The sequence below is a fragment of the Chrysemys picta genome, chromosome 6 (genome assembly GCF_011386835.1).
Source record: "Chrysemys picta bellii isolate R12L10 chromosome 6, ASM1138683v2, whole genome shotgun sequence".
In the NCBI taxonomy this organism is placed as follows: domain Eukaryota; kingdom Metazoa; phylum Chordata; order Testudines; family Emydidae; genus Chrysemys; species Chrysemys picta.
Window position 1 is genome coordinate 117,641,821 of NC_088796.1, and position 14,243 is coordinate 117,656,063.

Below are 14,243 nucleotides of genomic sequence, written 5' to 3' on the forward strand. Positions count from 1 at the left end.
CAGCCCCTTCCCCAGGAGCAGCTTCACTTACATTTCCTGGTCCATTATAAACCTCCCCAATGCAGACAAACCCTCTTTCATAGAAACGTTATCCCCTGTATGTCTTCCTGGTGCTAGGCCTGTGTATTTGGCAGAGCTAAGCAGCTGCAGCACGGAAGTGGCACAGGGGTAGCTGCTACTTGCTGCATGCTTTTCATCTCCTAGGTAAGTACCCGCTGTGTTTTCCATTTCTTGTTGCTCAAGAAATGGCACGTTCTCACAGGTATCTGTTGCCATATTTGGAGATAGTCCAGGTAACAAATGCTTGACTTGCTTATGTGGCACAAAACCATTCCCTCTGTTCAGTGACAGATGATGTCAAAAACTATTAAATCTCACTAAGTGAAGTGAAAATATGTCTAGCTAGGTTCAGATCTCTGTTATATAATGTTCAAATGCATGGACATCTTTGTTATATATTAGTTACATTAACATGAATTGATGGAAGTTTATATTTAACTGCCTGCTGATTAATCTTGGAGCAAGAGGCAAGAATCTGTGCTTTAGTTTCATTAATACAAGCAGGTAAGTGTTGGTGTGCTCACTTATCTAACACTTTGGTAGAGGAGCAAATGTCTCTGTGCCATAGCAAGAACAAGCTGGAAATTTACTAACAATCCATGTTACTGTATTCTCTGTTTACTTGCATCATTATCATGTTTTGCTTTTCTGTCTAAGGCAGAAAAAATTGTTTTGAGTTGGGAAGGATAAAATAGGTAAACTTTCCCTTGATTCATGGACTGCTCTACTGCACTCAATGCTGTTTCTAAACCCACCTGTTCTACCTCCCTTTCACCAAATTCAGGCAGGCAGATGAGGTTCAGAAGAAAGCTTCAGCTCTGAGCATATCTTCCGAAAGCAAATCTATATTTTCCCTTTTGGATGAACTGCCACTCTTTCCAACTGCGTAGCAGTAAAGCACTTCCTGTCATATAACTGGCCGGTCAAATCTCGTAAACCAGACAAATAGTAAGCATTTTTAGCAGTGCTTTGAAAGAGTAAAAAATACTGAGTAAATCTAATTTGGTAGTTAATGCCAGTACAGCTGTGCCACTTGTGTGCCTGCAGTGCGCCGATAGGAGAGAGCTCTCCCGCTGGCATAATAAAAGCAGGCCCAACAAGCGGTGGTAGCTATGTCGGTGGCAGATGCTCATGTGAGTGCTTATGCCAGCAAAACTTGTGTTGCTCAGGGGAGTGTTTTTTTCACACCTCTGAGCAACAAAAGTTTTGCCAACATAAGTGCTAGTGTAGACCTGGCTGTAGTCCCATAAAACACTTCTTGAGAAGTCTTATAAATAAAATTGCTTTCCTTAAAAAACAATAATGAATGCAGTTCTCAGGTTATGTTTGTTTTACTGTGTGGCCAACTCTTTTATGAAATGTGTATCCTGTGTGTCACAGGATATTAAGTATAAGACTTGAAGTAGCCTTTTCAAAAGAGATTAGATGCTTACATGAAAAATAGAAGCTGTAGTTACACTTGCTAGGACAATCTACGAGGGCTGTGAATCCTCATGAACCACGGTATTGGGCTGACTGCTAGCTGGGGTCAGGAAGGAACTCATTGTACCACTCTACTGGGTGTATTATTGCCATTAGCTGTATGTATGGGGGGCTTCTTCTGGAGTATCTGACATTGGTCACTGTGGGGACCAAGGGACTGAAGTAGGTAGATGACCAGTGTGTTCCAGTAATTTTCCTTATCTGTAGAAGCCAATTAAAAGTCAACATTCAGCAACCATAGCCACACAATTATTATAGCTATCGTCTTTGTGGCTGTGTTTTGCAAATGCTGATTTCATAGCGATGACCACTGTAAGGATTACCGAAAAAAGTAAAAATTAATATTTGAGGCCAACATATTCAAACTTGCATCTCTGAAGTTAACCATCCAGGCCCCAGTTCAGCAAAGCACTTAAGCATGTGCTTAAATCCCATTGGGTCTTAAGCACATATTTAAGTGCTTTACTGAATGAGGGCCTTGAAGAGGTTACATGAATTTCATAGACGTTGACGACCTGTACAGTCACCGATGCTGAGCACTTCTGAAAATCAGCACACTTGCCTACGTATCAAACATGGACTTAGCTTTCCCACTTTGGCCTCCAGATGCATTTGGACTCTGGCCTTCAGGTTTACTTTCCTCTAATTCTCAGATGAGTTATTCCTCAGTATTAAGGGCAACAGTTTGTTGGCATGGATTAATGGTGATCCATCAGCCAGTGAGTGATGCCTTTCATGCAGCCAGTGCACAACAAATAGAGGTGGAAGTTTCTAGCTGGGCTTTCCAATGAGACTCTCAAAGCATAGCTTTCTATAACCGCACTATATTATTCGCCAGTATGGATCTCAGTAAGAAATCAGACTGCCGAATGGAGGGCGGGAAGAGAAAGGGGGTAACATAATCTTTACTTCTAGAGGCCTGCTTTTAGGTCTGGTTGAAAATGTTCATGGTGAGCGAAATGAGCTTGATTTCAGTTGTAGCAGCTTCTAAATGTCTTTTTGTATAGCAAACCTACCGCACAAGGACACTGCAGGGAAACTGTGCTGGGATTGGTTTTCCCAGCCCTGGGATAAGATATATTTTCAGACCCGTGTGGAAAAGCTCATGGAATGTTTATCTCTATGCTACTTGGCTCTTTCCAAATCAGCTTTCTCTTTCTGCCTCAATACATTACACAGAAGAGGAGAACTTGGGCTTTCTTGGTGGTCTAGCTGTTAATGCAATGTAGTGCATTAAAGTCTGAGGCAAAGCTCATCCCCTCTACAGAGAGAGGGGAAAGGAAGTGCCTTCGTTTTATTCTCAAAAGATCTTCTCCCCTGAAATTCCCTGCAGCTGACTCAAGAATGCAGTTGGTGCGTGCTAGCCCTCTTGAACTGAAAGATTGGGTTTGCTCAGCACAGAGCTGCTTTGGAGCAATGGGGGGAGGGTAGGGTGAGGATCAGAATGAAAAATGCAGGGAAGGGGCTCTAGAGGAATCCTCAAATATAAATCAACAAACACTGCAAAGAGATGTAATGTTGATCTTATTTTATGGTCCTCTGAATCCATAAATAACTACCCCGTAAGTCAGTCAACAAGGGATTCTTTCACTTGATTTCTAAACTTACATAAACTGGTCTTTCTGAAGTTAGCCAATGAGCGTACAATTTTTTTCATCCGTCCTTACTGCAGTTTCAAGGGGAGGCAGATAAACAAAAGAACTTCTTGTTTATCAACCCCAGTAAATGCCTAACACTGTCTTCCATCCCCACATCTCATTGCCTTGCTCCAAGAGGACAGCCACCCACAAGAAAAAAAAAAAATCCTCTTCTGATGGCTATGCTGTCAGCATGTGTGAGGTGCAATCCAATTGAGTTGCATAAGAGGACTCATTGTTTTCCCAATGACTAAGAGGGCTTGAAGCTCTGGCTGGAGCGGTCGGGAGCTGGCACACTGCGTCATCCCACAGAGCTGCTAGGATGTTGAATCCTGGGACTGAGTCAAAGCAGAAAACAGATTTTTTTTTTCTTTTTTTGCTTTTCATGCCCTTTTGTGTTTTTTCCTTGAGTAAAATATTTTAAACAGAAGGAAGTGATTTCATAGTTGAGTCCTTTCTTTTAACAAGGCTCCTTTTGAAATCTGTAATGTAACAAGAACATAAAGCTCTTTCTCCATAAGATGCCTTTTTGCTTTGGGGCTTATGCAGAATTGATTCGTATAACAAACACAGATGTAAAATTGGGTCTCGGTTAGGCTGAGACTCAAATCATACCAAAAGCATTTCATAATTGCAGTGTGTTATTAAAGTAAAAAAGGGAATTTGCAGAAAGAATCTAACTGATATAACAAGCTTAAAACATGTATCTTTTCCTTTTTATTGCTTATCTTCGAACACTCTTTTAGGATGAAGTTAAACCAGTTTTCCTATTGGGTTTTTAGTTAAGTTGTTATTTGAATCTTCTTCACTAGCCAAATGCAGGGCTGGAAACATTCACTGCTATATGAGAAAGACAGGTATTAAAGCTCTGAACCAGGAATCCAGAGATCTAAGTTCAAATCCTAGCATGATCTTAGACTACTTGTGTGACTTTGGAAAAATTACTTACAGCCAGATTTTTTAAATGCTATTTAGGTGTCTAAGTATACAGATTCGTTGCGAGTGGAATTCCTCAAAGCACTAAGGATATATCTGCATATTTAGATGGATAAAGACATTTAAAAATCTGGCCCTTAATCTCTGTTTCTCAGTTTCCTATCTGTAACATGGGGATACACACCGGGTGAGCAAAAAAGTGTCTTATCTATTTAAAAAGTTAGCTGTTCATGGCAGGGACTGTCTCTCCATAGTCTCTATGGCAGGGGTTCTCAAACTTCATTTCAACACAACCCCCTTCTGACAACAAAAATTACTACATGACCCCAGGAGGGGGGACCAAAGCCTGAGCCCGCCTGACCCCTGTTGTCCAGGATTGGCGGGGAGGGGGGAAAGCTGAAGCCCAAGCCTTGCCATCCCAGGCCGCAGAAGGGGGGAAGCGAAGTCGAAGCCCAGGGGCTTCAGCCCCAGGCAGGAGGCCTGTAATCTGATCCCCGCTGCCCAGGGCCGAAGTCCTTGCACTTCGGTCCCGGGTGGTGGGGCTCAGGCTTCAGCTTTGGGCACAGGCGGGGGGCTTGGGCCCCGGGACCCAGCAAGTCTAATGCCAGCCTTGGCGACCCCATTAAAACGGGGTCGCAACCCACTTTGTTCCCAAGCTACAGTTTGAGAACCGCTGCTCTATGGTAATACAAATGAACTAATAGTGAGGGTCATTCGTGGCGCACATGCAGTCTCCTTAGAGGCTATCCATAATGCAGTGTGGTATTGCTACTGTGCTTCCATAGGAGGGAGTCAGTGGGGCTACTCAAAATAGCAAACACTACAGCTAGTAATCAGAGTTTGCAGAATTGGGCTCTTGTGTCTGACATTGAAATTATAGTAACAACTCTTCCCAATTACATGATAGAAGTGTGACAAAGTTGCCTATAACTGAGCCACAGATTTATTCCTTCCTTTTTTAGCCTCCCTCCCTGCACATTGTCAATATTATTTTACCAAAATTAGTTATGTATATTGACTTTAACTCCGTAGCTGCCTTCCGTGACATAGGTGGAGCAAGCAATGAATTCCTGATTGCTTGCACCTAGACTCCCTGGGAACTGGAAAACCTGCATGATTTATTTTCTCTGAAATGTAAGGGCACTGGCAGTGTGTGAGAGTGATCAGTTTGGTTTAATCTGCAAGACGTGGAAATAGAGATGGGCGCAGGATTATAATGAATTTTAGTTGTTAACCGTTTTACCATAAAGGAGTGTCGCTTTCTTTAAACACATCTCCTTGCTATTGCAATGGAGAGATAAATGTGATGGAAACATCTGGAAGTTCAGAGTAAACATCTGGAAGGATAGAACTGCTTGTTGACAGGGTTTTTTTCCTGCCACAGTTATGAATTGCACAAGAGACTTTAATTTTTTGTACTGACTCTGAAACTTTCACAACCAGGGTACCAAACTGAAATGAAATGCGGCAGACAATAACTAAGGTAATATAGTGAGCTCTTGAGAACCTAATTAATCCTCAGGGCTGGGGGTACTTTTCATTTTGCTTGGTTAAAGGAATGTAGCAGGAAGTCACCTACTTCTCGACATATGCAATTGGTTAAAGCAAATTCCACTGTATTATCAGTAACTTGTCCCCTAACCAGGTGATTGATTGGTTGACATGCAGTTGTTACATGGTAGGATGAAAACCAGCCAGTACTGTGGAGACTGACTTTTTAAAAAGATGTTTTCAATACGTATGCTGTCTGTCTGCAGTCACTGACGTACAGTGCACCTCACAAGTGTTTCCGCCCATCTCTGTCCTGCATTAGAGAGGTTTGTTGTTCAAATATAAAGCAACTCCCGTATCATTTAGCAGTTTTAATGAGCTAATTCCCCATGCTGGCATATAGACACAGCTCATATGATGGTGAATGCTTACTTTTCATGAATGTCTATTACGTCCTCAAATCTTAAGGCCACTGACAGAACTTGTTATTAGCTGGATTTCATCAGCTCTCAGGTGAGTGGACTGAGGGACTGAGGTGAAGGCAATATTGTCTAGGCAGAGCTTGGCTGTGGCTTTACTTAAACTCTGGCAGACCTTCTCTGCCAATAGACCATTATTCCTCTGGTCGAAATCAAACACTATGTTGTAGTCATGCGATGCATCAATATCAGGATCTTTTAGTAGAGCAAGGATTTAACTTGGCACCCTGTTGACTGGAAACTCATGGTTTCATTTGTTCATCCTGTCCCTGTAGAGTTTGTGACACAAAGAGCACTGAAGCCTTAGTATCATTTTCCCTGAGATCATTCTTCTTAGCGTATGTGCAATGTGCCTCAGGTGGCACGTGACCAGGATTCATCACTGAATATGGTCCACTGATTGGATCATTAGCTTCCCCGGCCTAGGCCGGGTGCTTCTGGAGAGGGCGACCTGGGTGCTGATCTGTCCCCCCCTCCCCCGCCCCCAGGAGAACATTGAAAATGCGCATCTCTTCTTAACTTGAAAGCATTGTTCAATTTAGCAGGCATGGCCTGATTTGGAGGGTTGTTAGGGGTTTTCTTTTAATGTTCATAGAGAAGGCAGTTGTGGTGTTGGTGGGGGGCTCTGCTTTCCACAACCCACTCTGCAAAGGGCAACTTTAAGAACTGGGGTGCTCCTGGAATTGGGAAGCACAGTAGAATCTCTTCAGTGTGAGGGGCTTGTTCATCCTTCGCCAACCCTACACAGTAATGCTGTTTGTATGTTGATTCAGGCCTAAAAGGAAAAACAAGTTCTGTAAACTCAGGAATTGGCATCAGGAATCGGAGTCTGGCCATCAATGACTTTCTGTTCTAAAACAGGAGGAGCAGTATTTAGTCTCCGGGTGTTTTTAGATTGGTATATTTTAAAAGTGCATAGACTGTGAATTTAGCCCACGGTCAAGTGAACTGGGAAGTTGCAGCTGATGATCTATAGACTAAATTGATCATATCTAATGTATTTCATAGGATTATTTCTCTTATTACACTGTACATATATGTGAAGAAACAGTGAGTTTGTAACATACTGTAAAATCATCAGTTAGAAATGACGGATATGGTACATGTCTGATAACTATTATATTATACCATCAAAGATACTATTTGAATGAAAAAGTGAAATCAAATTTGATACCTTAAGGATTTCTGCATTTTAAATATGTTTGAGAGAGGTCTGATTTTTGTTTTTACTTTGCGTTTTTGTGTTTGATGTCATTTGATTTGGGATTTTTTTTGATGATTTCATATAAGCACTTTCAGAGCAATTGTGACTTAAAACTAGCACACGTCTAAGCTCTGATTGAAGGAAGTAGCGGCTATACTACTTGCTTTTTTTTATTAAAGATGATATATGCTGCTAGTTTTATAATGCAGCACTTTTTTTTGCATGTTTCCTGCATAAAATTGTGAGTATTGTTATGTAAAAGGTTGAGTACAATCAGTTTGTGAGGATGATAGAAGAGGAAAATCCAGCTATACTATATCTTTGCCATATAGTTTGTCATATATGTCTTGAATTTTTGCCATTACTGTCATCGTGGAAAGAGTAGGCAGATAATTTACCAGCCCAGGCATAAAATCTTTCCTAATTTTTTTCCCCCCTGTTTAATATATCTTGACTATTGTGCTAACTGGTTTAGACCCAGTCATAATACATGGGAAATTAAAAATTTTTTTTGCAATTGTTAAGTCAGCAAACTATAGGTCCAGATTCTCAGCTGTAAATCTGGATAGCCGCATTCAAGTCACTGGAGTTATTCAGACCTGAGGATCTGGCCCATAGCCTGTAAATACTTATCAGGGGCCAGAAAAATAACCTGAGTTTTGAAAGTCACTTAGTGTTTTGGTTTGAGAAAAAAACACCATTATTGCATGCACTCTTTCCATAAAGAATCTCTCTCAATTTGACTCAATTGGCACTCCTAATGGAATTTATTTTCTTGCAACTCGTTATCGTTCATCTCTTATTCTCCATGAAATCAGCTTTATTATAACTAATTTAATACTTGTTTGGCTGGCAAGGATGATACTTTAATAAAAATTAATTCTGCTGGTCTGCTTGATCCTCAAAATAATGGAGATTGACATATTGGACACTGTTGGCATATGTCTGACTCGAGGCTTCATAACAGTTTTGTTTTCCAAAAACAAACCAATGCTAGCTCACATAACTGAAGCAACTGTAATTTGAACTTCGAGTTTAGAAAATGCTGTGGCAAGTCCTTTCTGTGAACCCTAAATCTGGTTTGATGTTCTGACAGTTTAAAGCTATAGATATTTCTTTCTTTCCCCACTGCCCCTCCCAGTGAAATCTACTACATCCACAAGTAAAACTAATGCATCTTGAGTAAACAACTTTTCTCTAAAATATTCTAAATATCCTTGTTGAATTCATGGCTTCACCATGGGAGAAACCTTGTGGAAGTTTGGCCCCTTTGACTTAATAGAACAGATTTATTTTCCTCTTGGGTTCCTTGGAGACTATGGTTTGAAGAACTTCTGTCAGTGCCTAAAGCAGGCATGTGGTTTTATATTTGGGGATTGGTGGGTGGAGGGGGGATGGACGAATCCCCGTGGGAGGAAATGATGCCTCATTTATAAAAGACCTTTTCCTAAATTCAGTTCAGATTAATATCTTTTGTAGGGAGCCACATATTGGCGGGAAAATGGAAACTCTGAAGCATTCAACAATGCATGGGATAAAGATGAATCTTGAGTAATCCTCCTTGTTCTGTACCCTTTCTCCAAGTTCAGTTCTTGGTAAAGAATCTTGGAATAGTGACTTGTAGAGACTCTTAGTTTAAAAGCACTTTTTAGGATCTCTTTAAATGGATTTATTTCAATAGCAAAATTGAGGCTTTGGGGCCTATTTGTTCCATCAGTGCGCATAGTTAACATGCATTAACAACAAAAATATTGGGCATATCCTTGCACTTGGAGTACAGAAAATAACGCTTTCTGCTGGGCAAAGTTGAAATAACAAACATTTGGCTGAGGAGTGAAACATAGCTGCTGAAAGCCCCACCTAAAGGAAATGAAATAGTTCTGAGTAAACTACTCTCCTTCAGTGGCATTACAACCAAGGATGTACTTAGAGAGATAGGATGGTGAGGTAATATCTTTTATTGGATTAACTTCTGTTGGTGAGAGAAACAAGATTTTGAGCTTACACAGAGTTGCTCTTGTAAACTTGAAAACTTGTCTCTCTCCCCAACAGAAGTTGGTTCAATAAAAGATCACCACCCTCTTTGTCTCTTTAATATCCAAGGACCAACATGTCTATGACAACACTGCATACAACGATGTACTTCTCTGTCTTGACACCTCCAAAATACTAGAGGTTGAGACCTTTTTGTGAGAGAATCTCTCTATCCCAAAGATCTTAGTGAGCAATGGGAAGATCTGTGATGCTGTGAAGGGGTGACCAAGTATGTAACTTCATAACTAGAAATTCAGTGGGTATAAGAAGATCTACATGTGATATTTCAGAACACAAGTAAAACTCTTTGATTTAGACCTCAGGCCTTAGAATGACCCACGCTCAACGTTACAGGGCAATAGGATCTGTTAAAACAGAAGGGGGACGTTTAGACTATAGGAAAGATGCCTATACCACTTTTGTAATATGGTTTCATCCAAAATACCGTGTTTTTGGAAAACATGTTCCCATGTGGTTGTGTGGTTTGAAAGCAAAGGGTTTGGGAGCTAAGAGGATCTTGGTTTCTTGTCCAGGCCAAATCTGACTCATACTGTAACTTGCACAAATCATTTGACCTTCATGTACCTCAGAGAACTTAACTAGAAAACAGAACTAAAACCACAAGACCTTACTGAAAACTAGAATGCTGGGGAAAAAAATAGACAAATAAAAATGTCTGCTATTAACTTTTGTCAAATTGTGTAATTCTTGTGCTAAATGAGTCATGATAATTGGCTTGTTCTAAATGTGTTGCCCAAAGTGTCACAAATAGAGAGATTTTTTTTTAATTCTAGTAGTGTACTTCTGAGAGAGTTTCATTTTTATTAATAATAAATTAAGTACAGTAAACGGTACTTGCAGTTGTTCCAGGTGTCATTTATTTATTTATCTTCCAGCAAAGCAAGAAAATACTTTAATATATAGATGCACCCAAAAATAACCTTTCCTTTCATTATAGCCTTAATGCAGTGATGGCTATTAAAGTTAACATTTGTCAGCAGAAGTACACAGAATGGTATCAGATACCAGTTTTGTATTTCCCAACATATAGAATAGGAAATTGTCAGTAAATGTTAGCTTTCCAATACAGGCCATTGTATGTATAGTATTAGACTTAAAATTAGGAATGTGTTGTAGAGAGTTATTTGATGTTGATGTCTGTGGCTGGTTTTTCTCTGCTCTTGCAAGAAGAGACAGAATATGGATTTAAATGCACCCATGTTTGAAAATGTTGGCTTTAACATCTGTGTTTGGAATTGTTTCTGTGATAGTGAACTCTATAACTAAAGTCTATAAACGTGACTTAAGCAGAAACTGATAACAATCGGTGAATGCCTGATTTTTCAACCTCGCTAAGGAAATAAATTGCCATCAATATAGTCACAGATTTGATGTGCTTAAAAATAACATAAAACAAAAAGTCCAAGGAAACCTCACTACAAATGTTGCCAATAGTCCCTCTTTAAGGCCCTTTCAAGTCATTCACACTATTTGTACAGGTAAAGATTTGCTAAAGAAAACACTGCAGAGTGTATGCCTAAAACTATACAGTAGCTGATAGAGAAAGCAGGTTGTTAATGCAAAGACTGACATGTTGGCACTCCCTTATGGTAACAGGAACACTTCCACGGCCTTTATCCACAAATCACTGTGAACACAAAGTATTCTCTCAGTGATGCCTTTATTTCTAGCCTGCCAGCCTACGTTTGATTTAACAGCTTTTCTTTCACTGAAAAATTATGAACCATGTATATATATGTGTGTGGTTACTGTCAGTCAGACCTGCTACTCTAGAAAGTGCAATGTACCATAGACTGAAGAAAATTGCAAAGAAAACATAGTAAGCAGCGATGGCATTCAGGCAGACCTTTCTGCTGGACTGATCTCTTTCCTAAATAAACAAACGCACCTACAGTCCTCCAAATAAAGCTTCGGAGTCATTGTAAAACTATGTGAATGGCTGTCCAACTACAGAAGCAGTTTCTCCTCCCTTGGTGTTAACACCTCAACTGCTAGCAGAGCACCTCACCCTCCCTGATTGAATTAACCTCGTTATCTCCACACTGATTTATACCTGCCTTTGGAGATTTCCATTACTTGCATCTGAAGAAGTGAGGTTCTTACCCACGAAAGCTTATGCTCCCAATACTTATGTTAGTCTTAAAGGTGCCACAGGACCCTCTGTTGCTATTGTAAAACTAATTCCAATTGATGGCATTTGTTTGGGATGTGACAGGTCATCCATCTGAGGTACATTTTCTTTGCAGTCTAGCAGAGCAATAACATTCACGGTTATATGCAGTCATGTTTCTTATAGGCATATCAAATGGGTTTTCAGATAGGTCAGTTTTCCTGCTTCAAATCCCTTCTTAAAAATACCTCTGCCATGGTGTCATTAACATTTTTTGATTACGATTAGGCATCTTGTGTTGGTTCTACTGCTTATCCCACTGTTCATAACGGTCTCATTGTTCCCATGTGCTCTGCCTACCTGTTTGTATCCATCTGTTATCCTCTTGTCTTATACTTAGCTTGAAAGCAATTAATGGTAGGGACCATATTTTTGTTGTGTTTTGCCTAGAACTTTGGGGCCCGATCCGCAGTTAAGGCACCTCAGCGCTACTGAATTGCCAATAATTAGTAATAGTCTGAGGCTGAGCCTACAACCCTTCTATTCATCTGAATCATCCTTATTCATGTGAGTTATCCGACTGCTGTCAGTCAGGATAACTTGCAGGATTACCTACATTCACAAAGGTCGCCAAATCCACCTTATATGCCCATGTGTCTGCCACAAAATACATTGCATGTTAGTTTGCAAATTGGCCTGTTGAAATAACTAGTAGACCATTGGCTGTTACTTACAGCCACTAGGTATCTTAATATTTTTGAGACTGGTGTATTCTCTCTGAAATCTAACTCGAGTTTAGTAATGCCCTACTGCTGCTATGAAGTTTAAAAACTACCTCAAACAATGCAAATACTAGCGTTGCAACCATTACAACAAAATCAGGGTTCCAGTGTTGCTGTCTCTCAATTTTGTTGCGAGTCTTGTAAGATCTGGTGGTTTTCTTCGGGTGTCAGCTCTTGGAGTCATGAATACATCAAAATCTCAGCTTTCATTAAAAAAAAGGAAGTTTTTATCCCTCATGGTTGCAGAAACTTGAAAGCATGAACCCTAAGGATTCAAAAACCAGAAGGCAAATGAAAAGAACCCCAAATCTATTATTTTTAAAAATCTCATGATTTGAAAGACAATTGTATGATTTTTGAGGCCTGAACCGCTATTTTGGAATGCTTAGGGTTGGCGATATTGAGTCTGTGGGAGTTAATGAAGGCATACTTAGTTGAAATTAATTTAAAAAAAATCAATTCCCAGGGAATTCGACATGCCTGTGAAAAGGAGAAATTTAAGTACCCTGGTGATAGGTGCCTTAGAAATACTCTTACGGAGCAACATGTACATTCTACAACTAGGACAGGTAAAATATAAACTTGTTACATAAATGGGCATGCGCCATTTGTATCCAGAGGGCAGTTTGCTGCTGCAGACCACTGTACTATCAGGGAAACAGCTGGGTATTGGAGTAGGTTGAATTAATTTCTGGGAATCAGAATGAAGGAGAGGGTCTATTTGTTCTTCGTAAATTACTATTGTTTTTAAATGAAATCAGTATTTTTAGTGTAAAATCGTAAGATATAATAACTAACCAGACTGAAAATGGGTCTCTAAAGGTATATCTGTACAGCAAAGAAAAACCCACAGCTGGAGCCCGGGCTCTGGGATCCTCCCATCTCCCAGCCCGAGACCAGAAGTCAGCGATGAAGCAACCCAGCAGTCCAAGCCCCGCAAGCCCAAATCAGCTGGCGTGGGCCAGCCGCAGGTGTCTAGTTGCTGTGTAGACATACCCTAAGGATGGAGTTCAGCGGGGGAGGGTAAATGAACAACTTTTACTGTTTCCTTATAAGCTTTGCATTTGAGTAAAAACCTACAATCCCGTTTTATTATATTAAGATACAGTCTTCTATGCAGTGTGTGTGTGTTCATGTGATTAACAACCAGGGAATAATTGCAAAGATCTATTACAATTTGTGAAGTAATTTCCTCCTTGCTTTTGAAAGAGAACTTTTAAAGAAAAGAAATCAGCCTTCAGAAGTAGTAAAAGGCTGCTGGCCTCCAGCTTTTTTATCTCCTGGCGCAAAAATAGCTTTTTTCCTTCTGATTCAGTAGTTTCCTTTTTCTGTTACTCACTCTTTTGCTTGTGCGTTTAAGATTTTGATGTGGTCTCAGCGCCCACTCAGTTCTTATATACAGGTTTGTTATTTTTTCTTCATTTGATGTTTTTTTTCTGAAACTCATGTATTTTTCTCTTCCTTTAGCTATCTAATGAATAAAGTTTAGTTCTCTTATCAGACCTTTAAAATGAATATGCTATATAAGTCTATTGCATGTCCGCATAAGAAGCTACTACGTTGCACAGCTAAATTAGATCACTTGAAAAAATTCTATATCTAAAAGAAACATTCAGCCAAATAGCAAATTGCTATCTGGGTCTAGGTATGAACCTGAATTAGTTGAATGCATTTTCACTTTGTAATCAAGCAAAGCAACATCAAGAATACTTAAATTGTGCACATATTTTTTTTACTACTATTTGTCCTGGAATACGGGGACCTAATTCAGTAACAAAAAGTGAAGAAAATTCTATGGAACACAGTCATCTAAATGGTGTGCAGCTGTGCTAACATTCCAAGAAACAGATTTATATGTAGAGTCAGGATCACAGCGCATTGCCAGTCTTGTAAGTAACACATAGGTCAAAATATGTACGTTTTAATATTGATATAACTGTAACATATTTCTGGAAACTATAATATGTTAGGAATGATAGCTACATATTGACAACAAAAAGCCCATGA

General features: G+C 39.8%; 1 protein-coding gene across 31 annotated transcripts in view; it reads left to right on the top strand.

The window, feature by feature from the left end:
- The window catches only part of LPAR1 (lysophosphatidic acid receptor 1), a 141,668-nt gene that overhangs the window by 90,468 nt on the left and 36,957 nt on the right, over nucleotides 1–14,243 (top strand). For 6 of the 31 annotated variants that reach the window (XM_065549718.1, XM_042850379.2, XM_065549720.1 and 3 more), the window contains exon 4: nucleotides 13,059–13,259. The exons of the other annotated variants lie outside the window; for them this stretch is intronic. In XM_065549718.1, the coding sequence (XP_065405790.1) occupies nucleotides 13,059–13,237 (179 nt within the window). In that variant the 3' untranslated portion in view covers nucleotides 13,238–13,259. The remainder of the gene's footprint in view (nucleotides 1–13,058; nucleotides 13,260–14,243) is intronic. 31 annotated transcript variants of the gene reach the window in all.